This window comes from Tursiops truncatus, chromosome 17 (genome assembly GCF_011762595.2).
Source record: "Tursiops truncatus isolate mTurTru1 chromosome 17, mTurTru1.mat.Y, whole genome shotgun sequence".
Classification (NCBI taxonomy): Eukaryota; Metazoa; Chordata; class Mammalia; order Artiodactyla; family Delphinidae; genus Tursiops; species Tursiops truncatus.
In genome coordinates this window covers 46,643,179-46,670,241 of record NC_047050.1, presented here as the reverse complement: position 1 = coordinate 46,670,241, position 27,063 = coordinate 46,643,179, and the positions used below count along the sequence as shown (strand labels likewise).

General features: G+C 34.5%; 1 protein-coding gene across 2 annotated transcripts in view; it reads right to left on the bottom strand.

The window, feature by feature from the left end:
* The window catches only part of RIMS2 (regulating synaptic membrane exocytosis 2), a 626,602-nt gene that overhangs the window by 69,476 nt on the left and 530,063 nt on the right, over positions 1 to 27,063 (bottom strand). For both annotated transcript variants that reach the window (XM_033842900.2, XM_073794656.1), the window contains one exon: positions 7,419 to 7,660. In XM_033842900.2, coding sequence (XP_033698791.1) covers positions 7,419 to 7,660 — 242 coding nt within the window. The remainder of the gene's footprint in view (positions 1 to 7,418; positions 7,661 to 27,063) is intronic.

The following is a 27,063-nucleotide window of genomic DNA, read 5'->3' as shown; positions in this document are numbered from 1 at the left end:
TTGGTGGTTGCTAGAGGCCAGGCAGGGGTATTGGTAAAATGGGTGAAGGGATTCAAAAGGTACAAACTCCCAGTTGTAAAATAAACAAGTCATGGGAATGTAATGTACAGCATGGTGACTAATAATAATGTTGTAATAATAATACTGTATTGCATATTTGAAAATTATTAAGAGATTAGATCTTAAAAGTTCTCATCCCAAGAAAAAGAATCCTGTAACTATATAAGGTGATAGGTGTTAACTAGACTTATTGTAGTGATCATCTCACAACATATACAAATACTGAATCATCATGTTGTGCACCTGAAACTAATATAATGTTGTATGTCAGTTATACTTCAATTAAAAAAAAAGAAAATGGGCAAAGGACTCAAATATACATTTCTACAAAGAAGATACACAAACAGCCAATAAGCTCATGAAAAGATGCTCAATATCACTAATCATTAGGGAAATACAAATCTGAACTACAATGAGAGACCACCTCCATTTCAGTAAAAAGAAAATTATAAATTATGTATTTACTTTTAGAAAACATAAAATACATACAAATATTTTAAAAGATTAGAATGCAATAAATATTTGCAAATCATTATTTCAAGTGGTAAAATAAGGCTTTATGCTCTCAAGAAAAATGTTTGAAGTAATGGACATTATAGTTTTTAAAAATATTGGTTTGCTTACAAAACTGCTTCCTCTTTTTCCTGAGCACTCCCTAGACTACATTTCCCAACCTCCCATTCTCTAGCATCAGCCTTGTGACTGAGTTGTAGCCAATGAAATAAAGGCAGAAGTGACTTCATTATTTCCAAATCTTGCCCATAAAAACTTCCCATGTGCTGGCTGAATACAGAGGGCCCCAAGGCCCTAGAAGACGGTAGAGCCACGAGATGAAAAGAGCCTCAAACTCTGAATGACCAGAGGGCAGGCCACCGGCCCACTGGGAATAACTGCATTGGACTGATATTTGCTCAATGAATGAACTTCTTTTGTACTAAGTTTTCAAGGTTTATATTTTATTGCAGCTGGTATTATGTCAGCTACTAAATAGAGCAACTCGAAGGTGTGCTTCCAAATTCAGTTTTCTCATACTTAGCTTTAATAATGTCATAGTTGAAAAAGAAACTTCATAACAAAACACCATAGATCATATAAAGTATAAATGTAGGGTAAAGTTCATTGTTAATAATAGTGGATATAAATCTGTATTTTATTAATTTTCCTGAGAACTTAGGATTTTTTAGTGACTTCTTGTCAGATCTTAGAGTGTCACTTTGTTTATTTCATCAGTGGCTAACGAAAAGCCTGACTAGGAGTAGAAGTTTCAGGACTACATTTTTGTGTAGTTGCAGTATTAGTATCACACTTAATCCAGTTTCATTGCAGGAATCTCTGTGAGCCTCTTGCCCATTTTCTTGTGGTTAAGGAAACTAACACCTCCAGAAAGGCATGCAACACCTGACTGACATCCAGACCAACTGAGAAAACTAGGGTGAAGCCATATATTAAATATGGTAGTGCTTAATTTCTTTTTTGTCTTTTAGATTAAAAGGAAAAATAAATTCTACCATTTTCGTTCCATCCTCCAGAGAACTTCATCATGAACCCCAAAGGAGTACATGGGCCTTTCATCGGAGATCACTATGTTTGATACTATACCAGACACTGAGAAGGATGTACAAAATAAGAAAAAACAGTCTAGCCAAGAGATAGACAAATACATAAATGATTACAGTTACTCAGTATTATAATTAGAGGAAGTATAAAGTACTGGGCGAGCTTAGAAATTACTACAAGATGAAAAGAGCAGAGATTCCTGAGTGGCCACAGGTTATAAGAGCTGATCTCTACTTAAGCTCTGGATCCGAAGCTCTCTCACCCACTCAGTTGTTCCCACAAGTATCCCCTCTCATTAAAAAACCAAAACTCGTCTTTGATCTATTTCTTCCAAGCTATAGTCCTATTTTTTTTATTTCCCTTTTTATCAAAAATCCTAGAAATTGTTTTTATTTGCACACAGTAGTCACTAATCATATGTGCCTACTTAAAATTATATAAATTAAAAATGTAAAAAAATTTAAAATTCAGTTACTCAGTCACACAAGCCACATTTCAAGTGCTCAATAGCCACATGTTGGTTGTATGGTAGCCACATGTTGGCTACCATATTGTATTGGATAATGCAGATATAGAGCAATGCCAACACTGCTAAAAGTTCTATTGGACAGTGCTGGTCTAGACTATAACAGAATAATTAAGAACGAAGTCTCCAGATCTATACTGCCTGGATTTAAATCCCAACTTCCACCCTTAACTAGTTAAGTAAACTTGGGGAAGTTACTCCCCTTCTGCCTACTTTGATTCCCTCATCTATAAAATGAGGGTAATAGTAATTAATTCTTGCTCCATAACATTGTAAGATTTAAATGATTTACATGCAAAGTGCTTAAAACAGTGCCTAGCACATGAAAGTGCTCAATAAGTATTAGGTGTTCTAATTTTCATTCTTGAAATTATTCTCAGGGACTCTACTTCACCTCCCATTTTTGTTAACCTGCTCCAATCAGGCTTTGTCTACCATCGCAAGGCTTGTCAAGGTTTACCAAATTCCTCCATCTTGCGAAATCCAATGGTCAACTCCCAATCTTCATCTTATCTGAACTACCAGAAGCACTTGACAGAGATGATCAGCTTTCTTAAAATATTTTCTTCCTTTGGTTTCCAAGATACCATATTCTTCTTTTTCATTTTCTTTAATGGCTGCTCTCTCTTAAGTTTCCTTTAATGGACTCTCTTCCTGATATCTAAATGTTGGCATATACCAGGGCTCTGTCTTTAGTTTTCCTCTGATTTAAGTTACACAAAGTAATATTATCTAGTGCCATGGCTTTAAATATTACCTGCTGATTACTCCCAAATTACATGCTTAGCCTTGACCTAATATGGATGCATATCCAACTAACCATAGAATGACTGTCCTTAGACGTCTCATGGGCATCTCAAAATTGACATGTCTAAAATAGAATTCCTGATTCCCCATGAGGCTGAATTTGCTATTTATAGCTTACATCTATAAAATGATTTTTAAGTTCTGAAAGCATTTTCTTATACATTTAAAGTATTATCTTTATAAAAACTCTGTTAGGACAGCAGGTGTTAAATACAACTGTCAGATGAACATTCTATGACTCAGATGTGTTGGGCAGGTTTTTTTTTTTTTTTTTTTTTTTTTTGCGGTACGCGGGCCTCTCACTGTTGTGGCCTCTCCAGTTGCAGAGCACAGGCTCCGGACGCGCAGGCTCAGTGGCCATGGCTCACGGGCCCAGCCGCTCCGTGGCATGTGGGATCCTCCCGGATCGGGGCACGAGCCCGTGTCTCCTGCATCGGCAGGCGGACTCTCAACCACTGCGCCACCAGGGAAGCCCCTGGGCAGGTTTTCTTAAGAGGCCGTGTTTGATATCTTATATAACCCAGAGTAAGCAATAGCATCCAAGTCTCCTTATTCACCCTATGTGCTTTCTACAAGGTTGTGATGTTTAGCAAGATATATTTAAGCTTTAAAAATGGTGAGTTTCCACTCAACAGTCAAAGAAGGATACAAAATAGCCTGGGAAAAGAAGAGAGATATGACTTAGCTACTATGTGTATTAACCAACATATCTTTATAAATGGTTTCCCCTTCATCAATTATTGTTTATGTATGATTACTGATCCTACATAATCATACATAATCATAATCCAGAATAATTTCGACATTCTTTAGAAAGATACCATTTTGCTGAGTTTTCTACTCTTCAGAAGTCAAGTAAGCAGTCTTTATCTGGTCTTGAAATCCATACTGGTAAAATGATATTTACTTTTACAATGAGTATCATTTTAAGAAGTTGAAGATATTATGGTATATCATTAATTAAATGATAACTATAAATTAATTACATGCAGATCTCCATGCAAAGGCCAGAAAAATCAAAACAAAGGATCTATTGTAAGATGCAACATCATAAATCCATTCATTGTTTTAGAGAATGTTATCATATGATCAAAGAGTTTAGGTATTAAATTTGAAGATTTCAGTTTTAAACACTGTTAGAGCTTGTTACTGCATTTTTAAGAAAAGAAAACATAAAAACCTTACTTGAGACATATACACAGAAATACAGAATTTAGAAACCCACTGGAAGTTTGGAGTCCAGTAATTACAAAACAATCTCTGTTGGCTATTCTACAGTTAATCTCTGGCTTTAAAATGAGAGATATTCTGAATTCTATTGTCAATGTAGGTCGAAGCTATACGTTGTGTACGTAGGAATGCAACTGCACATTTTAAGAATGATAAAAAATTTAACAATTATAATGTTACTGAATATAAATGTAGACAACAACAAAAAGGAACACGTTATTTTCTGCTATGCTATATACATAAGAAGGGGCTATATGATATAACAAAGAACTAAACTACATTTCTTAAATCTGCTAACATCACAGTGTTTTTGACAATAAAAATCAAATCAGTGTATGGTCAACAGATCTCTATTTTTAAATAAAAATATTGTCACAGAAAGATATATGGGATATTAATGCCAAAACTATGAAGACATGAAATTGATCATTGAGAAATATTGACCATCTTCTTCAAACGTTCTATACTCTTAGCTTCTGTGACACTACTCTCTCAGAGTGTTTGTCCTTTTTTCATGATAATTTCTTCTTGGTCTTCATTGGCTCCTGTTCCTCTGTCCAATTCTAAAAGGTTAATCTTCCACAGAGCACTGCCTTCACCTACTGTTCTTTTATCTGCAGTGTTCTTCTTGGGCAGTCTCACTCATATTCATGGTTTCAAGCAACCTCTGAACGTTATAACTCCCAGATTTATGTCTCTGGTTCTGACACGAGCTTTAGAAGAGTTTATTTAAATACGTTCTAGACATTTCTACTTGGATGTTCCATAGATATCTCAGATTCAAAGTATCCTAAATTGACACCTCTCCTTCTCCCAACCTATTCCTTCTTTTATACTTCCAATATCCATTAATAGCACCACAACCATCCATCCAGGGATGTTAAGCCAGAAATATGGGGATTACCTTAGAATCTTCTCTCCTTCACCTCCCCACATCTGACCCATGAATAAATCGGGTGACTGACTACTAATTTTGCTTGTTAACAATCCCCTGAATTTATCAACCCCTCTCTATCTTTATTATAACTGACAACTCACTTCGTTCAGGATCTTATCTCTTATCTGAAATATTGTACTATTCTGCTAATTCATCCTAAAATCCTCTTTACCAGATGCTGACTTAGGTTTACTTCTTTATTGCAGCTCCACTAGATATAAGCTCCAAGAGAAGGATCTCGTCTTGCCCATGTTTTCTTTAAAATACAGCATATGGTAGATGCTCAAAAAATATTTGTTAGATAAGTAAATGGCTGCCTGAATGGCCTACAAAATATATATTATGCGAATCTATCCATATCAATTCTCTACTGAAAACCCTTTAAAACTTCCTATCACCTACAAATTAATATGATCTATGAGACTCTCCATGACCTATCGACCTTGCCTCTAGCCACATTCAGTCCAAAATTTTTTGTTAAAATCACATCTATTTCCTATCATTCCTGTATATGTAATACTTCCATTCCTTTGTCATTACGGTTTCTATCTGGAACACCTTTCTAATTGTCCTTTACCTGGTTAGCAATCACTCTTTTTTCAGGCCTTGGATCAGGCAACATCTCCTCCAGGTATTCACTCTTGGAATTCAAACAATCCTCCTCTGAGCACTCAGCACACTTTCTATGTAATTCTAGTTTTACCACTGACATAGGATCTTGAAGCAATCTGTTGAAGTATCTATCTTCTACTAGAGTATAAGCAACTCAGGTTATAAATGATTTCTTATTCATCTGTGTTCTCCATGTGCCTGGCACATAGTAAGTGCTCAAACCCCTGAATGAATAGAATTATTTATTTCATTTAATACCACATATTCTCTAACTTGTAGTTTTATCAGTGCCTATTTTAGGTTCTTCATTTTTTAGATTAATAGACTTTTTTTAGAGCAGTTTTGGGTTTACAAATGTTTGTAAGTTTTAAAGAGAAAAATGCAATAAATAAAGTTCTAACTGCGAGAGAAAAAAACCTCTCAATTTCAAAAGGCCAACATCTATCATTTTAGCACAACACAGTTAATTATGTGTAAATGCTAGCAATTTAAAAAATCCTTTAAATATGATCTCTATGTCCATAAATTAAATTTCTAATTCTATATTAAAATGCAAAGTAACATTTTAAAACACCAAGTGAAAAATTACTCTAACATAATCACATGAAATATAGTAAGTTACAATCAGGATATAAGGAATGCCATCAAATAATTATTTCAAAATAATACTATCATATAAGGCTCAAATTCCAGAATCACTGTTACAGTTTGTAAAACCAAGGTTAGACGGGTCCAGGAATTAACATATCCTTAAATTCTTTTGTGCTGTAGATTTATGCCCTGGCTTCTCTGTACCAGAACCCTAGTATTCAGGCACAAATGAGATTTAATCCATTTGCCTATAATTTATTTGCTGTAAAAGAAACACCATATTATATGCTTTTGTTTGTGTGTTAAGTAGAAGATATGCTATTATTTCCAAGATACCAGGGACTTAATGCTTAATTATCAACACCCATTTGAAAAAAGCCATTGCTTTGACTCACAAATTTCTTAATTACTAACAGTGGCTTTTCTGAGTAGGAGTGTGGTATCTAATTTATTTTTGCAGATGTGATTCGAGACTGAATTTTAAAGTAGCAAATCTTTGAGTATCTTCCCTGTCAGCAGAAAATTCCTCCATCCCTGCTGCTGGAGAATATTGCTGCTTGAAGTGTTAACAGGGAAATAAAAACTGCAGTGAGAAAATTGATACAACTGGTAAATGCTGCTTACAAACTGAAAAAGAAGTTAGGCTGTCAGCAATAAATGAAGTATATTATTCATACAAAATATGTGGCGTCATCTTCATCACGGTAACTTGCTGGGAGTGGAAATTAACTTGGCTGGTTCCAACTTGAGGAACCTAAAGAAAAGTAAATATCTCACAGATCAGAGTACCTTTACAGAGGACCAGCAACTGACAATCAGGAGGACCACAGCTTAACTCCTCTCTGAGGAGAAAAGATGTTAAGTGCATTTCAAGAACAGTAACCAAGGTTCACTGAGAAGCAGGTTCACTGATCACTGAAAAACAAAGTCATTGTTATATTTTCGGAAAAGTTAACTAGTTTAAAATATGCCCCTTTTCTTCTGGAACATGTCATCATCTACACATTACTGAGACAGAATAAATAAGAGAAAAGAGTATGTATTTTAATTAATTACAACTCAATTAGGAAGTCAAAAGAGTAACATAAAAATGCCTACCCGTTTGGCTGAGCTGAGAAGCACTGCGGCTTTTCCGGGAGAGACCAACAATAGCTACCATTTTGGCCCCAATGCTAGAGCGCCGCTTTTTGCTGCTGGTGCCCAAGGCGCCCACTGCAGTGTCAGACTGGCTGCCATCATTCTTCTCCAGCGAGCACATGTCTCCGCTGATGCTGGTGCTTTTAGTCATGTTCTTCCCTGAGATGCCCATTTGTCTGCTTTGCATTTTGGATGTAAAGACACTGTAGGCCGATGGATCATTAAAAGTGAGGACAAGAGTAAAAAGGAAAAGACAGAAAAGGTATTTTAGATGAAATATCTGGAGTATAATTCAATTATATCATTAGTGGGACATATTTTTAGGACTCAAAAATTTTCAAATACCATGGTCTTGAATGGGTTTTACTATTCAGGGCCAACCTTAATGTAACTATCCAAGATCAGACATGATTTCCTTTCTGCTTTCAAAGAAGGCACAGGTTTGCGTGGTCACAGGAAAAAAATATTTGCGAAAAATCAGTGGGCTCATTTAAGAGAATATGCTGTCCTGCAAGAGCAATACACTTTGAGGCAGCCATATAACATATGAAAGAAGTTTCCAAAGCATTCTTCTCGAATTTGCTTTACTATAGCTTTCAAAGAGAAATTTGATGAGTGGGAAAATTTTACAAAAAATGGCAAAAATTACAGCTTCTATTGCCAAGAGTGTCTCTTTCAGTTTTCTCATTTTATTAATAAGATTTTTCTAATAGCTGTTAAATTTTCTAACAGGGATTGACATTTTCATTAGTTTTGAATTAAAAATAATTTATTTCACTTTACACTTTCATATACTGATATAAGTTTATATTCCAAAAATGAAGAAAAGATTTTCCTCTTGCATGCATTTGAAAGAAAGAAACATTACCAGTTTTCTAGACAATATGGTCAGAAGGCAATAATCTTTTAAACATTTTAAAATGTTTAAAATATTTTTTCCCCTCTATCCTAGAGTAAAACCTACTGAAAGGTTAGGACCAGGGATCAAACCTGGGCCCCCGGCAGTGGAAGCATGGAGTCCTAACCACTGGACCACCAGGGAATTCTCAACACATGTTACCTTTATTAACCTATGTTCGTTTCCTCCAAGTATTTAAGAGGGAAAAGACTCAGTATGAAATTTTTAAAAAAGACAGTAAATTGTACTGTTCACATTACTTCACATTAGTTTTAAGAAGAAATGAGGCATAAATAAACAAGAGAGAAAGAGAGGAGACAGTGTATAACACTTCTACAATGCCCCAAATCAATCATTTCCAAGCTTGTTTAATTTTGCTATTCTTCAATAAGCAACTATAGAGTAAAGTGGAAAGAGTTTTGGAGGCAACAGATGGGAGCTTAAATCCCAGATTTGCTGCTACTTAACTGACTTTCTTTAGAAACGTTAATTGCTCTACTTGACCCTCAGGTTCCTCATTTATAAGAGAATATCTTATTGTACTTTCTTATATTAAAGAATAGGGATAATATGTCTAAAGTAAAAATTCAGTAAATAAAAATTAATATTAGGGAATATAGACAATAGATAAAATAAGGTTAAAGCCCTTCAACATGTATTATATATGTAAATACTTAACAGCATCAATAGAAGTGATATTTATAATTATAAATTTTAAAACTTCTGAGATTCAAATGTCTAAACTGGTTTTTCATATAGCCAGCACTATGTAATGGAGAGTGGACTATACTGGGAGCCAGGAAATCTGGGTTTGATCTTTGGCTTTACTGACTGATCTTGGGAGAGTTGTTTTCCTTTCTGGAACTTAACTTCCTCATTTAATAAATGAAAGAACCTAAGTAAAGCACTAAGCGGAATGGGAAACACATAAGAGCTCCCAAAATTATTCTCTTCCTCCTTCTCCTTATTATTATCACCACCACCAGCACCATCATCACCCATTAAGCATCCATTAAACATGCTGAACTGGAATATCTATAAGGTCCCTTTTAACTATGAAACATTTTGCTCCCCAAGTATCTCTTGTTTCATGGATTCTGGGCAAATGAACATAAAAATGCAACATATGACTTTTATGGTATGCTATCGTCAGAAAAGGCATGGCATAGTCTAGGAAAGTCAAAGTTTAGTTGAGACTAAGACTTTCAAAATAATATGTTCCATAGTCTCAATAACTAGTACTCCTGTCATGTAGGAATTTTTACCCCAAACATACTTTTCTAAAAGAACCTCCTAATCTACTGCCTACCAAGGAAGTCAAAGATAGACTCTCAAAATATTGTACCTTGTGATTTTTGCATTTTAATTCTCATGGTTGGATATAAGGGCATAAAGAACTTGGCCAAAATTAAGCAGGATATAATAAAATACTAACTGAATGGATAAATCAGATTATAGATAAGTATTTTAATGACCATTTGGTTTTAAAGAAGTATACTTCTCTTCAACCTAACAACTTTGATAATGCATTATCTACAAAAAAGGTTACTAAGTTTTGTAAAATGGTTCTACTTCTCATCTCCTTGAAGCTTAGAGATCACCAGGGATGAGTTTACGAGTAGTTGCTCTCCAGTGCTGTGTTTTGAAGAGAGGGAGACTGAGGCTAGGCTATCACTACTGGTTTCCTTTACTTTCCTCACTTGGACATCACCTAAAACTATAAGCAAACAATACTGCAAGCAAACAAGCTATCAGCCAACATTTTAATAGTTTTGTGACTCTTTATTTAAGGAATACTTTGTAGTAAAGAATCTGTAAACATGGGCGATCATTTGGAATGCTTAGTGTAGTTAAGAAAGCACAGACCCATTCATTACATTATCAATTACTTTAAAAGAGAAATTTTGTAAGGGTCTGGTAATATGGTAACTTTCCAATACTGCTGGTGGTAGTACCAATGACAGATTTCTGAAGGGCAATATGGCAATATGTATCAAAAGCATTTAAAAAACATGCCTACCCTTTAACCTATTAATACTACTTTTAGGACTTATCCTAAGGGAAAACGGCAACGTTCATAGATTTAGCAAGAATGGTATTTACTGCAGAACTGATTACAATAGTAAAACACATACATACATATGGTAAAACTCCATAAGTGTCCAACAGTAGAGGGTGTTTAAATAAGTTATGTTCATCAATAAAATAGAATGTACCTTTGAAAATGCTGTTGTAAATAAATATTTATTGACGTAAAATATGTTCTTGATATGGGAGAAAGGGTAAGAGGAAGCAGGTATCTGCAACTTAGCTTTGGCTGGCACACATACCAAGTAGGGATTTACCCTACTACTAGGGGACACAGGTAAATTCAAATCCCAGAGTGACACACTGCCACAAACAAACAAGTGAAAAGAAATTCATATACAAAGAAATGAACATCTCTTGATAAACTGGGTAGTTCAGGAAACCTGGATTCATAGATGATCTACTAGTTATCTGCACAAGCGGGGAATTAAGGGAATATAAAGAAAAATAAAATATGTTCAGGATGTTTATGTTCTTTGGGAAAAAAAGTGTCATAGCAAGAAATCTAAAGGATGTACTGTGAACAGCATGCTAAAAGTAAATAGTTTTAATTTTCTCTGGTTGGTAGTTATGCTTTTTATTTCTATTTTGTTTTTTCCAAAATGAACATAAAAGGTATTGGTAACAAGAAAAAAATTAAAACAATCAGACAAATGAAAAGAGCAATCAAGGACGAAAACAGGCCAAATAATTCAATTTGCATAGTTCATTCCATGGGCTAAATGTGTACCATGGCTTTCAAGCTAATTCTAAGAGATTACTACACAATAATACTGGGCATTGATATAGGATGCTCAATTCCAGAAAGAAACACAGTGTTTCCACATTTCTAAATATTGTTTTATGCATGTTTTCTAATTTTTGGCATTAGAAAAATAATGAAGAACTTTATATATTTAGTATTCTTGAAATGTGTAAAATTGCCAATACAAGTGATTTATTTTATGACATGATTGTAGTTGTTGAAAGTTGTACCCCAAAATATTTTTTAAAGGGCAAATCTAGTATCACCTATCATTGGGAGAAAGGTAATGAAAGGCAGGTAAAATATTTGTAAATATTCTCCAAAGACTTAAATAGCATATTTACGGGATTATAGGAGCCATGTGATTAAGCTAAATGAAGTTTATAGGCCAAAAGTATTTTTAATAGGTTTGAATGAATAGAACTGAGTAGTCTAGCTGTTAAGATAAACAGCAAACACAGGACAAACTCTGAGTTTGTGAGAGTATGAGCATAAGAGTAACACTGTAAATAAAATATACAGTCATGAAAAAATATTTCATCTTATTGAGAGCTGGGAAGGTGGTTACGAGAGAACCTGCCCAAGGAATTAGAGACTAGAGTGACACAGAATTTTATGAATAAAGTATAGAGGGCCCAGCAGCTCATACAATGGAGTATGAGAACTGCAGCACAGGGGCAGAAAAGACACTTGAGTAGGACTATTTATAACATCTTAGGCTAGTAAGTGGTGCTAGAGAGGGCTTAGAGGGCTTAAAAGTTAGAAGACAATAGGAATAATGACAGAGGAGGAAAAAACCCAGTGAGACTGGCCAAGTTCCCAAACATTATGCCACCTTGAAAGACTTAATTCCCTTTCCTTCCCATTCCTGTGTTTCTGGAGGCAGATGCCAAGAGCTCACTGAATACCTATCACTATGATCACTCAGATTCGATTGCACCAGTTGCCAGCATTGAGTGGAGGTCTGGATTTCGAGTGCGATTCCTTGAATTCTGGCATATTCCTTATGGGAGGGGGGAAGGGAGGGTAACAAACCCTGCTCCCATCTAAAGTTTACCTCACTAAACATTTTCTCTACATTAAATGTTATTTCTTTCCTAAAATGTGGAGTTTGAAATTATTATGATTCTATATTACAATTTAATAAACTATATTTCCATTTACTCAAATGACCATCTACAGGTTTCGGCTAGTAAAGTAGTAACCATTTATTCAAATGTTTATTGAATATATATCCCCACAAATATAGGGATACAAAAATGGTATGACACAGTCCCTTTTAATTAATGTACTGGCAAATATATCAGCATGTAAAATGCAAATATAGCTGCATAAGAATGTGGTTTTAGCTTATAACTGAAATTCCAATGACCAGCTCTAACGTCAAGAAACCCTAATTAAGTTAAACATTCAAGAAAACATCTCTCTCTGAAGAGTATATAAAAACTGAGTTTCTCATGCTAATTCTTTGATTGCCGGAGATGACACGAATTTAAAATTTAGTATTTTTAACATTACTGCAGGTACTGTATATAAATGCATTCTATTAACATACTATAATGTATTATTATAGTATCTAAATGTGTTGGAGGGTATGTGCGTGTATGTCTATGTCACAAAGTTGATGTCCAGAGTTAGGGAAGAATATTTAGCTAATCAATAAATTATTTTTTGTCAAAAACATCTGCCTTGATTATAGTTATTAGTAATGAAACTGTTTAAATGTTCCTTAGTCTTGGGTCTCATGATAGGAAGCAGCGCTTTGCTGGTTACAGAGCAGGTCACTGCACACTTAGGATAGTTTAAGGAGCACCAAGAAGGCTGGCCATCTCCAAAACTCCTTTCCCAACAGCTGGCTAATGCCTAAAATGCCACTATATTAAAGATTTCTTTAAGAAAAAAAGCTATTTCTTATTTTTAGGTTTGCTCCCTTTTAACATTTTGCTCCCTTTAACGATCAACTCCCAGGATTTGATCGTTCATTTAAAAGATATTTGCTTTGTACCTACTATGTGGCAGGCACTGTTCTTGGAGTTAGATATACAACAGAGAAAAAAAGAGAATGTCCCTGCCTTCATGGAGCTTTCCCTCCTATTGTTGTAGGGAAAGACAATAATTAAGTAAATAAATGCAACTTCAGATAGTGATAAGTGATCTGAAGAAAATAAGATAGAATACAGTGGTAACAAGGGACAGGAAGTGGGGGAGGGACAATATTAAATGGGGTGGTCAAGGAAGGCCTCTGGGCAGAGGAGACAATTGAGCTGAGTATTGAATGATGAAGCCAGTCACGCTGAGAAGAGTATTCGAAACTGAAAGGGGGGCAGCTGCACACACCAAGGGGTAGAAGGAAGCTTGGCTGTTGGAGGAAATTTATAAAACCAGTGTTAACTGAATGGGGTGAAGGTGAGGATACTAATATAAGGGGAGGTCAAGACAGGATAAGGCCTGAATGTGTTGGAATAAATACATGTCCAGTACTGCTTACCCTTATTTAACTGCCTATTCGGATACTATAGCAGAGCGGCCCTAAGTCTGAGAACATTGCAGAGTTGGTTGCACCAAGAGCCCTGGGATCCAGCCCAATATTTTACCTCTAAATATATCATTAATGGACATTTTGGAGACAACATAATTACCTTCTTTAAACAGTGACAAATTTATAAAGGCTAGATCATTAAAGGAATAAGAAGATTGCTTTATTAATTGAGCATTCATAAATCCATTTAAACTCTTAGGTCTACCTATCTATCTATCTATCTACCTATCTATCTATCCATCTATCTACCTACCTACCTACCTATCTATCTATCTTTATTATCTCTTGAATTTATAAGTTCTCCATCAAATCATTGAATAACAGATCCCATCCCTGCCATGAGTTTGAAGAAACTTACTTTAAGGAAAAATTTTAAACTTTATAGATCAAAAGTGTATGTTTCTCTCTCTGCCTATCACACAGTGATTGGGTTTTTGACTTGTTGAGACAAATGAAATGTTAGTGGAAGTGAGTCCTAGCACTTCTGCGGAGAAGCATTTAATCGGTGGTGTTCAACTTCAACTTCTCTTTCCCTCTGCCCCTGGGACTGTGAAAGACAGGGCCTCTATCAGACTAAGCCCCTGAGTGACTATAATGGACAGAAATGAACTTTTGTTGATTAAGAATTAATTCTTAATTGATTGATTAGTTGATTAAGAATTAGTTGATTAGTTGAATCAATTAGTTGATTAAGAATTAATCAACTTTTGTTGATTAAGAATTCAGGGTTGTTTATCACAGCAGCACACTTTAATATGGCTTGAGTAACAAAGTCAGGAGAGACTGGCTATGGAAAAATCAATTAGGAGTTTATAGCAATAATACTGGGAAAGTAAATAAGAACTTAGGCTGCTGTACTGCTATTACTAATAGAAAGCAAAGATTAGTGTAAAAGTTATCTGGAAGGAAACTTCTATACAGCTTAGCATCTGGACCTGGGAATAAGATATAATCATAGTTCAAATTAGTAAGCATTTACCATATTCCAGAGGCTATTTCAAGTGCTTTATATGAATTAACTCATGTAATCCTCACAACAACTCTTAAAGAAAACTGAGATCCTTAGAGAGTATAGTGTTTGCACAGGTGGTACTGATTTAGGAAATGATCAACACCAGAATCAGTGGAATTTCCTGATGGAAAGGCTGAGTAAGAGGAGGCTGTCCACTCAGGCCAAGTGTTCAAGGGAATAGTCAGGGCTCGACAGATGGAGTCAGTAAGTATTTGTTGAACAGGAGAGGACAGATGAAGCTAGGATGGCCTAAGTAGGCAAGCCAAGAGTGTAAAGAGAGAGAAATGAAAAAGGTTGAGAAGACAGTCCAAGAAATACTTATATTTTAAGATTAGGAAAAAGAAGAGTGACTGAGGTGAATAGAGATGCATTCTCAGAAATAAGAAAAATAGAATAGGGTTAAATTCCACAGAAGACAAGAGAAGAACGAGGTTCAAGAAAGTTGAACCTTTCAAATGATGCAGAGTTAATTAGCAGGAACATTTAAGAAAAGCTATGGATTTAGAGGTTTAGAGGGCACAATTTACCTTTAAGAAAGCAGCTACTGAAATAGAGAAATTCCTATTGAAATAGAGAAATTCCTTCGAGATGGAGAAAACGTTTTTTAAAAACTCAAGTGAAAGAGTTTGATTTAAAACATTAAATTTTTATGCTGTGAGGAATTTTATTAAAGGGGAATAGAAGGAACCCATCTGTATATCTGTTTAATAAAACTGTCTTATCACAATTTCTAGATCCAAAACTACACGGGTAATGGTTTACCAGAAAAGTTTCTTTTACTCATTGGTCCTCCTTTTCCTAACTTAGCAAATGAGGAGGTTAAAGATCATTGTTAAGGTACTTTTAACCTCCAAATTTTTATGACTATAATACCCCTGTTAATGTGGTTTTAAAAATTAATCTCTTTGAAATTTTAAGGTTTCTCCCATTGCGGAGCACAGGCTCCAGACGCGCAGGCTCAGCGGCCACGGCTCATGGGCCCAGCCGCTCCGCGGCATGTGGGATCTTCCCCGACCGGGGCACGAATCCGTGTCCCCTGCATCGGCAGGCGGACTCTCAACCACTGCGCCACCATGGAAGTCCTCTTTTTCTTTTTAATTCAGCTTTGCCTATTGTTCCCCACGATTTCCCTTGATATATGTATTTTAAGCAATAACATGTCTCCCTTCACAAGTTTCCAGAATTCCATAATTCTAACCCATCAATTCAATGTGTGTATAATCTCCCTAAATTTTTCTATTGTTTCACCTGTACTTTTCAACTAACCTCACTATTTCTATATGTAAATATTTTAGGCAGAAATAGACTTTCCTCTAATTCATTTTCATGTCAGCTTTTCTGATTTTACCACATGATTACATAGTACTTTCAATAACATGAAAAAGTACATGACAAATTATCAGAAGGTATGTTCACTGGCCTATTACTTCAAGGATCAGTTTACACTTTTCACCATTCTTACTAATATCAAAGGAACACTAATTGTTAAAATTTGGTGGGAAAAAAACCCCCAAAAACTGAGAACTTGATTTATTCTTGCTAATCATCCAGCTCTATAATCAGAGTACCAAGTTTTGTAGAGTATTTAACAAATAATGAATATTCTGCACTATTGAAATGATTACACTACATAAAAATTCACATTATGCTGCTAAAAATAACACTGAAAGCTAAACTATGATATGGAAATATTATTGGACTGTAACTTTAACCTAAATAAAACCACTACATGTTGAGTTTCAAAATGTATAAATGGCTATAGATTAAGGATATTAATTCCTCAGACTCTAAAGTACAAAGTACATTAGTTCCATATTTTGAAAAATAGTGGATACTCAGATTTTTTTTCAAAAACTTGATTACAAATCAAATCCAAGTTAAAAAAAATCTCTACTTTGCGTAATCACATTGCATCATTTGTAATCACATTGCATCAAACACACTTTAAACTTATAAATTTTGATTAAATTTAATTATTATCTATAAAACTCCCATATCTAATTAAAATCAATCTTTCAAATTCATATAGAAGGATCTACCAGAATTTCTGGAGTCCCAAAGGATTAACAAAACCAAAAACTCGTTCTAGAATTTTTTTCAAGAGGCCAAATATATATTATCCATACATTATTCCTTTATATTTAGAAACAAGGTTGCTTTATTGAAGTTGTCAATGTTTTCCTTATACTTGCCTGACAATAACTGAGCAAAAAGAAGTTGTTTCTTGCCCTTTTATCTTTCTTAGCATGTGTGGGAGTCAGGTAAAATAATTTGTAGAGAACCACAAATAACTTCCACTGTTCCAAGTTCTTAGAATTTGTGGCATCATGTCACCTGACACATTATTCTTTTAGTGAGCTTTGCATTATTGCTATAGTAAAGCCTTTGTTATCAGAAAAGATAGCCATTTTTACCATCTGTCCTCTTTAACAGATAGCAGGGCTCAGGAGACTGAGCCATAGGATGTGGAACTGTCAATGAAGAAGAGCACATTGTGCTTTCTGAAACAGTGTTGTTATCAGTTACCGGGTCCTTGTTTGCTCGGGAGAAAATGAGGGTTCTGGGCTTAGAGATAAAAAGCCAAGAAGGAGCTCTTTCATCAATAGCACATACTGACAGGCCAATGATTACAGATATTTAAAAATATCTAAACAACAAAGCTCCAAGTGAAAATTTTTTGTATTTCTTAATTCAATTTTAGTGGGTATTAAAAAATTAATGTCTAAAAGTGTGTGTGTCAAAAATAAACTCAAAAATGGATTAAAGACCTAAATGTAAGGCCAGACACTATCAAACTCTTAAGGAAAACATAGGCAGAACACTCTATGACATAAATCACAGCAAGATCCTTTTTGACCCACCTCCTAGAGAAATGGAAAGAAAAACAAAAATAAACAAATGGGACCTAATGAAACTTCAAAGCTTTTGCACAGCAAAGGAAACCATAAACAAGAGGAAAAGACAACCTTCAGAATGGGAGAAAATACTTGCAAATGAAGCAACTGACAAAGGATTAACCTCCAAAATTTAAAAGCAGCCCATGCAGGTCAATATCAAAAAAACAAACAACCCAATCCAAAAGTGGGCAGAAGACCTAAATAGACATTTCTCCAAAGAAGATATACAGATTGCCAAGAAACACATGAAAGAATGCTCAACATCATTAATCATTAGAGAAATGCAAATCAAAACTACAATGAGATATCATCTCACACCGGTCAGAATAGCCATCATCAAAAAATCTACAAACAATAAATGCTGGAGAGGGTGTGGAGAAAAGGGAACCCTCATACACTGTTGGTGGAAATGTAAATTGATACAGCCACTATGGAGAACAGTATGGAGGTTCCTTAAAAAACTAAAAATAGAACTACCATACCCCCCAGCAATCCCACTACTGGGCATATACCCTGAGAAAACCATAATTCAAAAAGACTCATGTATCACAATGTTCACTGCAGCTCTATTTACAATAGCCAGGACATGGAAGTAACCTAAGTGTCCATCGACAGATGAATGGATAAAGAAGATGTGGCACATATATACAATGGAATATTACTCAGCCATAAAAGGGAACGAAATTGAGTTATTTGTAGTGAGGTGGATGGACCCAGAGTCTGTCATACCAAATGAAGTCAGAAAGAGAAAAACAAATACTGTATGCTAACACATATATATGAAATCTAAAAAAAAAAAACATGAAGAACCTAGGGGCAAGACGGGAATAAAGACACAGACCTACTAGAAAATGGACTTGAGGACACGGGGAGGGGTAAGGGTAAGCTGGGACGAAGTGAGAGAGTGGCACGGACATATATACACTACCAAATGTAAAATAGATAGCTAGTGGGAAGCATTCGCATAGCACAGAGAGATCAGCTCCTTGCTTTGTGACCAGCTAGAAGGGTGGGATAGGGAGGGTGGGAGGGAGGGAGATGCAAGAGGGAAGAGATATGGGGATATATATATATATGTATAACTGATTCCTTCGTTATAAAGCAGAAAGTAACACACCATTGTAAAGCAATTATACTCCAATAAAAACGTTTAAAAAAAAGCGTGCGTGCGTGCGTGTGCATGCACGTGTATGTGTACTGATTATATTTTTTATTTTCAAGATATTATGATGTTTTGCCAATTTAAAAACCTTCCTGGCTGGGGAGAGATCACCCCTTCAGGTGCAAGCCAATTCTTAGAGACAGTAAAGGGCTCAGCCTGGAGCATGCCTTTGATATGCAAATTAGCCAAATCCAGAGACAAACCTCTTCTATCTGGCCCATTTACACCCAAACAATATTTTCCTGCCCTAAATCATTCCAGGGCCTGGTACAAAGCAACTAGAGACCACCCCTATAACCCAAAGCCCAGCCTGCAGAAATTATTCAAACTAGCTAATTTTCAACTGTTTACTCTGCCCTAGCTTGTTTTTTTTTGCCCCCCCAATAAAGGTCTGTCCTTGACTTTTCTCTCACTCCTGCCCCTTCTGCCTCCTGACCTACCCTGCTGCTTTCCCACATGGCTCTGCTTGGAGTGGCATGCCTCCTGTTTCTTGGGACAAAGTTTATTATAAACTTTGTTTTCCTGAGCCCCTTCTGTGTCTCCTCTTGTGGCCATATCTGTCCGACCATCACAGGCCCAGTAAAATAACAATACTTCTTGTCAAGAACCACGGTTACTGGTATTCAGTATTATTGAATACTGGTAATTTCTCTTTGATTAAATGCAGTGTTGATAAACCGAATGTCTTCAAATTCCCGACATTATCTCTTTGTTCACCCTAAGGAAAATGTTATTATTCTCTCATGTAAAAATGTGCAAATACATCATTTAATTTAGTATATTTGCTTAGCTTGTATTTATGCATGTAGATAATGTTCCAGTCATCATTAACCAAGTATAAGCTTGCTTTACATGTCACTCAGAAATCATCAAGAACAGAAAGATTATAATCTCCTTCACTGATTACAATGACAGTAATATGACAAGATGTCCTTGGGTCATATATACTGAATCTTCCTTGGAACCATTTAGAGGAAAGCCTTCAGCTTCTTAGAAATCTAAACTTATTTTTTCCCTTTAGATTCCAAGTCAATCAGTTCTACAAAGATTGTGAATTTCTGTTCTGGAACCATGTCTCGGTACACACAATGCTAGTCTTTTAAGGTTAGAAAATCCACTGGAATTGGGGCTAACATAGAGAAGTTAGGTGGACATTTTTTAGTTTAGTGCATGGTTTTTGAAGTTTTTCTACAATTATTATAAAACTGAAAGACAAAGAATAACATGGTAAAACCATGCAGTGTAAAAAAAAAAGAAGCATTACTAAATTTTTCTGAGCTAAAGTATGCTTTCTTTAATATTTAGAATTTCTGATATAAATGTGAGGTATTAAGTATTGCATCTTTGCCCTCATTAAACAAACAAAGCAAAATATACAGTGTGAATGTCAAGAATAAATCTATGCTTCTCTAAGTGTCAGTATTTTATACACTTTCTTCAGTTGGAGTAATCAACAAAATGATTTTTTAGGTGTTTTACATTTTGCTTGCCAAAAAATAAGGTATTTTAAGAGAGTTACTGTTCAACATGCTTCAAAGAAAAGCAAATTAGATTTGAAATGGGCCTAATTCTTCATATTGGGGTAAGGAGGTAGTTCTACTTTTCAGATTCTCTTAAGCTTAGGTCATGGTCCCTCAAAGGAAAAGTTTTATATTTGATTCTTAGGTAGATATGTACTTCAACAATATCAGTGATTTATTCAAGGCAACAAAATGTGGCAATTTCATTAAGAGGTGAAATGTAAGTTTAGGTTCACAGTCAGTCAGACATGGGTTTCTATCCTATTTCTATCATTTAATAGTTCATGACTTTGAGCATACTTCTTAACCTGTTCTGAACTTTAGTCTTCTCACCTTTTTATTATATACCTTTCCACTTGAAGCTGTATGGGGCAAGAACTTTATCTCTTTTGTCCACTGCTAGAGTCCAGGTTTTAAAATAATGCCCGGGGTCTCCACTGTAACCTGGGCACATTTGTGGCAAAAGTGCTCAAATGAAACACTAAAGTATTATTTTCTCAAGCGTGTGTTGAAAACTAACAACAAAAATTAATTCAAGGATATTATTACCTCCACTGTACTTAGCTACTTTATGAAACGAATACACTTTCATTTTCAAATGAACTTTGAGAAGCCAAAGCCTAGAAAATAACGTAGATAATATCTATTGACCAAAATGAAATAATAAAGATAAATAGAATTTAAGCAATTTGTAAATGTCGTGTTTCAAACATACTTCTGCAGTTTATTTATTGGCTACTTCTGCTTTCATGGATATTTATCTAGTATTAAGTTCTTTTCTTTAATGAACATAACCTGCCACTTCAACTCATGTTTGAATGAGTGAATAATGAATTGCACGCACAAATGAGAATACAAAGTATTTTTTTTCACCTTGACATTTCTTACAGTATTCAGTTATAAGCATATATATATGTATATATATATATTTATATATACATATATAAATATATATATTTATATATACATATATAAAAACAGATGTGTTTATATTATATTTCATGTTACACTGAATATTTATTTTATAATAGGATTTTGAATTTATATGTTGAAACCAATAATGTTGCTAACTGTCATTAAGTGGAAACCCTAAATTTTAAATGTAAAAATGTAAATTTAAAATGTAACATTTATTACATTCTACAGGATTAAATCCTTATACTTAAAAATTCTTATGTTCCATAAATGGAAATTATAAATCCTCAGAACTTTTGAATGATTGCATTATAGATTAATACACTATGAAACTATTAAATTGCCCAAGATTTATCATTAGTCATTTAGAGTCAAATTTATCTAAATAAACACAATTATGCCATATATACATATTTTTGCAAGTAGGCATATATAAAAAGTTTAATGAAAAAAATTATGGTAAAGAGGATTTACCAATAAAGCTGTTCTAAAAGGGACCAGAAATTTGTAGCAATTTGAAAGTCTATTTATTTAAAGCAGAACTATTTTTCTTTCTTCTAACAAATATGTATCTTTCCTTACCAAGATTTCTTAAACCATGCTTTTGTCCGGAGAAATAGACACAGAGCTTGACTTTGTATTACTTTGCTTAATTATACTTTTTGAAGGCTCTAGATCTCACTGCCCAGTACTATGGGCACTAGCAACATGTGGCTTATGAACACTTGAAATGTGCCTCCTCCAAACTGAGGCGCGCTGTGTCATATACACACTGTTTAGATATATTATACACTGTAATATACACAAGGCCTTGAAGTGTTAGTACACCCCCCAAGAGAATAAAATGTGTTCATCTTTTTATATAAATTAAAATTTGAAATGAGAATATTTTGGATATTTTAGATTAAATAAAAAATATTATTAAATTCATTTCATCTGCTCGTTTTAATTTTTTTAATGTGTCTACTCAAATATCTGAACTTACAAATTTGGCTCACATTATATTTTTATTGGATGCTGCAGCTCTAGATAACTGGTTTAAAATGGCATAGATAGATTTCAGCAAAAATATTTGATATGAAGTGTAGTTTCCTATGTAAATTATCATTTCCCTTTGATATTAATTGTGAAATTACTGCTGTGCTGTGAATAAAATGGACTAGTGCAAAAACCTTATAAAGGCAATCAAATGCTATCACTGACAAAATATTAAGCTTAATACTAAAAATAACAACTACAATACGACACTCAAAAGGTAAAATAAATACATTGAAAGTGAAAATATAAAGCAGTAAAAGAATATTCAGCAAACAGTTATTACAAAGATGAGGCCGACACATGCACTAAAATGAACAATCTATTTTTCTATTTTGATACTTATTTAGACATATGTATTTCAACTCTATTAAGGGCAAGGATTCCTAGTCTTGAACAAAGAATATCTATGATTTGCATATCTAGGAAGAAAAATACTTATCTACTGGGAAGCCAATTGAATTTAACCAGGAGACTCACATTTAAGATGTAGTGTACGACTCACGCTATAACTGAGTAATCAAAGTAGTTTGTGTCTCAGCTGCCCTATTATGTAAAATGGGGAAAATAATATCCCAACTTTATTCAGAAATTTGCTATGAGGCTTTTCTATCTCCTTTCTTTCTAGCTCATTTCATCAGGTATTCTCACTTTTCAGTATTACGAGAGCTTTAATTTCTTCACTTTTTCGCCTATTATCAGCCCCCTCATCTTTACTTACATTTAACTAGCTTAGACTCTATAGCCTATCATTTCAATCACTCTTTTGCAAATTCCCTCAACTTTTTCAGTATCCCTCTTTATATGGCATCCAACCGGCAGAACCTTTTGATGAAGGCTAAGATGTATTTCTTCTATGCCTACATCTCAACGCTTGAGCATTGCTGAGAAAACAAAATTCAGTAGGACACACTGGTTCCATTATAATTCACTGTCATCAGCCACAAAGGTTACTCTTCACACCTGCTCCCCACTCTCCACAATAACCACCTCACTCCTTCCTGCTACTCAAACCCTTTTGCTTTGCTCTTAGCAGAAACCTTTTCCTAACACTTCATAGAGAAAATGAAACTATCAGAAGAAATTATCTTACCTTAAAAATAATATATATACACAAATATTTACACCTATATATAAACACACATACATACACAAACATATATATGTATATATGCCAAACATCTCTAAGCTTAAGTTAGCTAACTAAGCTACTTTTCTGAACTCCAGCACTATCTACCCAATCACCTACTTGTCACACAGGATATCACAAATTTGATGTGTCCCAAACTGAACTTAATCTTTTTTATCAAATATATTCCTCCTTCAGTCTTCCCTGTTTCAGTAAAGAGTATAACTATTCACCAAGTTGCTTAAGTTGGAAAGTCAAGGGTGCACATCATTTCATGAACCAACATTACATTTGACATCATGGACTTTCGGACGCCAATTATAGTGTTTTCTCAGGGTTTTATTATATTTCCATTATATAAATTATATTGAAATTGTTTGCTCTAATGGAACTCAGATAGTTCATTTTTCAGTGTATTTCAGCAGCCCAGTACCTGATACTTGGCACTAAATAGATCTAAAGAAAGAATTCATTGAATAAGTGAATTCAATAAATTCATTATATGAATGAATGCTCCTAGTAATGTAGGGATAATTAAATCCTAATGTAGGGATAATTAAATCCTAATCCTAGTAAGTTCCATAAATCATTTTGGTGCTCAGTAAATATTTGCTGATGATAAAGAAAACAAAACTTCCTAATAAATGTTTTAGAAATAGATAGATGTCAATTAATTTATTTTTATACACACTATGTACAAGACACTGGAGTCAATACTATGCCAATTATAAAGAAATATAAGACACGGCATTTGTTCTAAAACCACTTATAACTCAGTTTGCTAAATGAAGCATAAAGACAACATATAACCCTGGGCAAAACATGGTAAGTGTCAAGTAAATGCTAAAGACACCAAATAATAAAGAATTGCAGATAATACATTAAGAATGCTACTAATCTCCTCTGTCCATCTGTACGCTTCACAACAGTCCTCCATCCCATGCAGACCATGCTGTTACCGGACACTGCACTCATTTTTGCTTCTATGCTGATACTGAAAGCATTTCACTAATCTGGAGCAGCTTCCTTGTTTCTTCCACTTAAACTAATCCTTTTATCTCCCATTATATTTAGCTTACATCTTCAACGATGTGCGGATAGTTAAAGCATACAGTGAGATGTCGGCAAATACTTTTATTTACTTGTTATACAATCTTGTTCTTAAGTCTCAGTTCTGTCTCTACATAAACCAGCCTAGTCTAGAATGTATCATTTTGTTGTTCAGTTGTTTTTTAAAGTAGGGATGTAAGACATAACTTAAGGAAGAAATTGTATTTGGATCTAGAATGGAGTAACATTCAGGAATTGCTACATCAGACCACATTTTAGCCCATGTAGCTTAAGATTTTATAAAAAAAAAAATACATTTTTTCTTTTACAAATTGAAGACATTTAGCCATGCTATTTAAAACAGGTGAAAACACTCTATTTTAAGATGTTTTGCCACTCTAAATTTAGGCTAGCATATCAAATAAACAAAAATTTTAATGAAATAGGGCACAGCTGACTAAATAGTACCACTTATTCTGTTATGTCAGAGAAAGATTATTTTTATATCTTAATTCCTCGAAGATTAGAAGATAAAATGACCTATTACTTGACTATTTAAAATGTAGCATTTTGGTAACACTTTGAAAAGCGATTACCCTTGGAAATGCCCTTGGAAATTGTTTGATACTCAAATATCCAACTCACCAGCAGAGAGGAACTTCTAAACACCCTCCTCAAAACTGGATAAACACATTCTTGCCCGGGTTGGCTGTATGACCTTCTGATCAGATGGTAACTGGGGAGAATGTAAATTTCATGCTAGATCATTCCCACTCCTAAAACTGGCACATCTGGGCATCTTCCCAGGTACAACCAATGAGCTGTCATTTCATCAGACTCAGAAGACCCTCCCTGTTTCACCTGTTTTAACTAAGCTAAATACCTTTTCAATTTGTAAGAGAGAATATTTACTGTTGCTTATGGAATCTTGGGCTAGGTGGGCTAAGATGTGATCTGATGTAGCAATGTGTGAGTGTTACTATAGACTGTATTCAGACACCCTCTCCCTTTTCCTAGGTCACCAACCTGTGAAGGAAAGGCCTGCATATGAGATATATGGGCAGAGTCAGTATCAGTTGGCTACAATTGAGTTACCAAGCTAGTCTTCATTCCTAGAAATTTTAAATTAGTAGTACATGACTTTAAAGTGTTGGCATTTCATGTATAAGTTTTACCTTTAAAATTATAGTTAATATTTCTTTTTTATTCTATTTTAGCAAATAATTACCAGTGCTTACTATGTGTCACTGTTATAAATGGTTTGTTAATTTTCATTTACGTAATCCTCAAACAATCCAGTGAGGAAACCGTTAATACCATCACAATTTTACTGATGAGAAAACTGGGCACTGAGAGGCTAAGTAACTTGTCCAAGGTCTGTGCACAGACAAGATAGTACGTAGAAGAGCCAGGATTCATACCCAACTGTCTGGTCCCAGAGCCTTCACTCTTAAAATAATGCTATATCTTACACACATTACTCTTTCATTCATTTACTCATTCATCCATTCTTTCTAACATTTAGTGAGCATTTACTATATATACCAGCATTGGGCATTGAGTAAGATACTCAGAAGATTTTTGTTGAATTAATGGTTTTACTTCAACTTTATTCCATTTTTGTAAATCCTTAGGTCACTTCTGAAGTAATTATAATTTAAATTAAAGCAAGTACAACCTTAAGAGGCAATATTTTAGAATAGCCAAGAGTAGACATATTTATGGAAATAATTAGCCTGAAAGAAGTGAATGTTCTAGACAGTTAACAGAACTGAAATTTAACATATATATGGTATATATTTTCCTACCTTTTACAAAAGCCACTGAAATCTTTTAACTTTTTCTTGATGACTAGGATAATTATAAATATCATTTATTATTCTGAGTTTCAGATAATTTGGAACTTAGGGCTGAATGGGCACTAGCTTCACAGTGGCCATGATGGAAATAGGCTTGAAAACTTGTACTTTCTCTTTGACCCCTTATCTCTGGAGGCAAGTGTTGCTATATAAAATCGAAGACCAAAGCAACTTTATCAAAGGATATTTCTTGCCTTAAAAAAAATCTTATTTTCACTAATGTCATCAACATGCTTTGGATTTTCAGTTGCATTCAAAATATCTTTCTCATACTGCTTCAAAAACAACAGCTTCTAACGTTGTCAAACATATTGAATGCTCACTGCATGCTAGCCATTGTGTTAACCGCCTCACATATATTTTATCTCGTTTCACATTCATAACAAACTTTAAGGTGGGTAATTATCTCCATTTTGCTGATAAAGAAACTTGACTATTTGGGAAGTAACTTGTTCACTCTGACAAGCTGACGAGTAGTTTTGATTTAAACCCAGGTTTACCTGGTTCTAGAGACCATTTGCTGAAGCACTGTACTCTACTGCACGTCTGATGCATCCACTAATAAAACCTCATATGTTCTTTCTAAAATCAGTTTATACCCATCACTTGACTTCACTGACACTATTTGATATCTAGCCATCGAAGAGTTTTGATACCCTCAAGTGAGTTTGGAAATTATGTTTCACTGAAGTTGCAAAAAGGTAGAAGAACCAGTACAACATTATTTTCCATTTATGCATTAGCTTACCTTATTTTG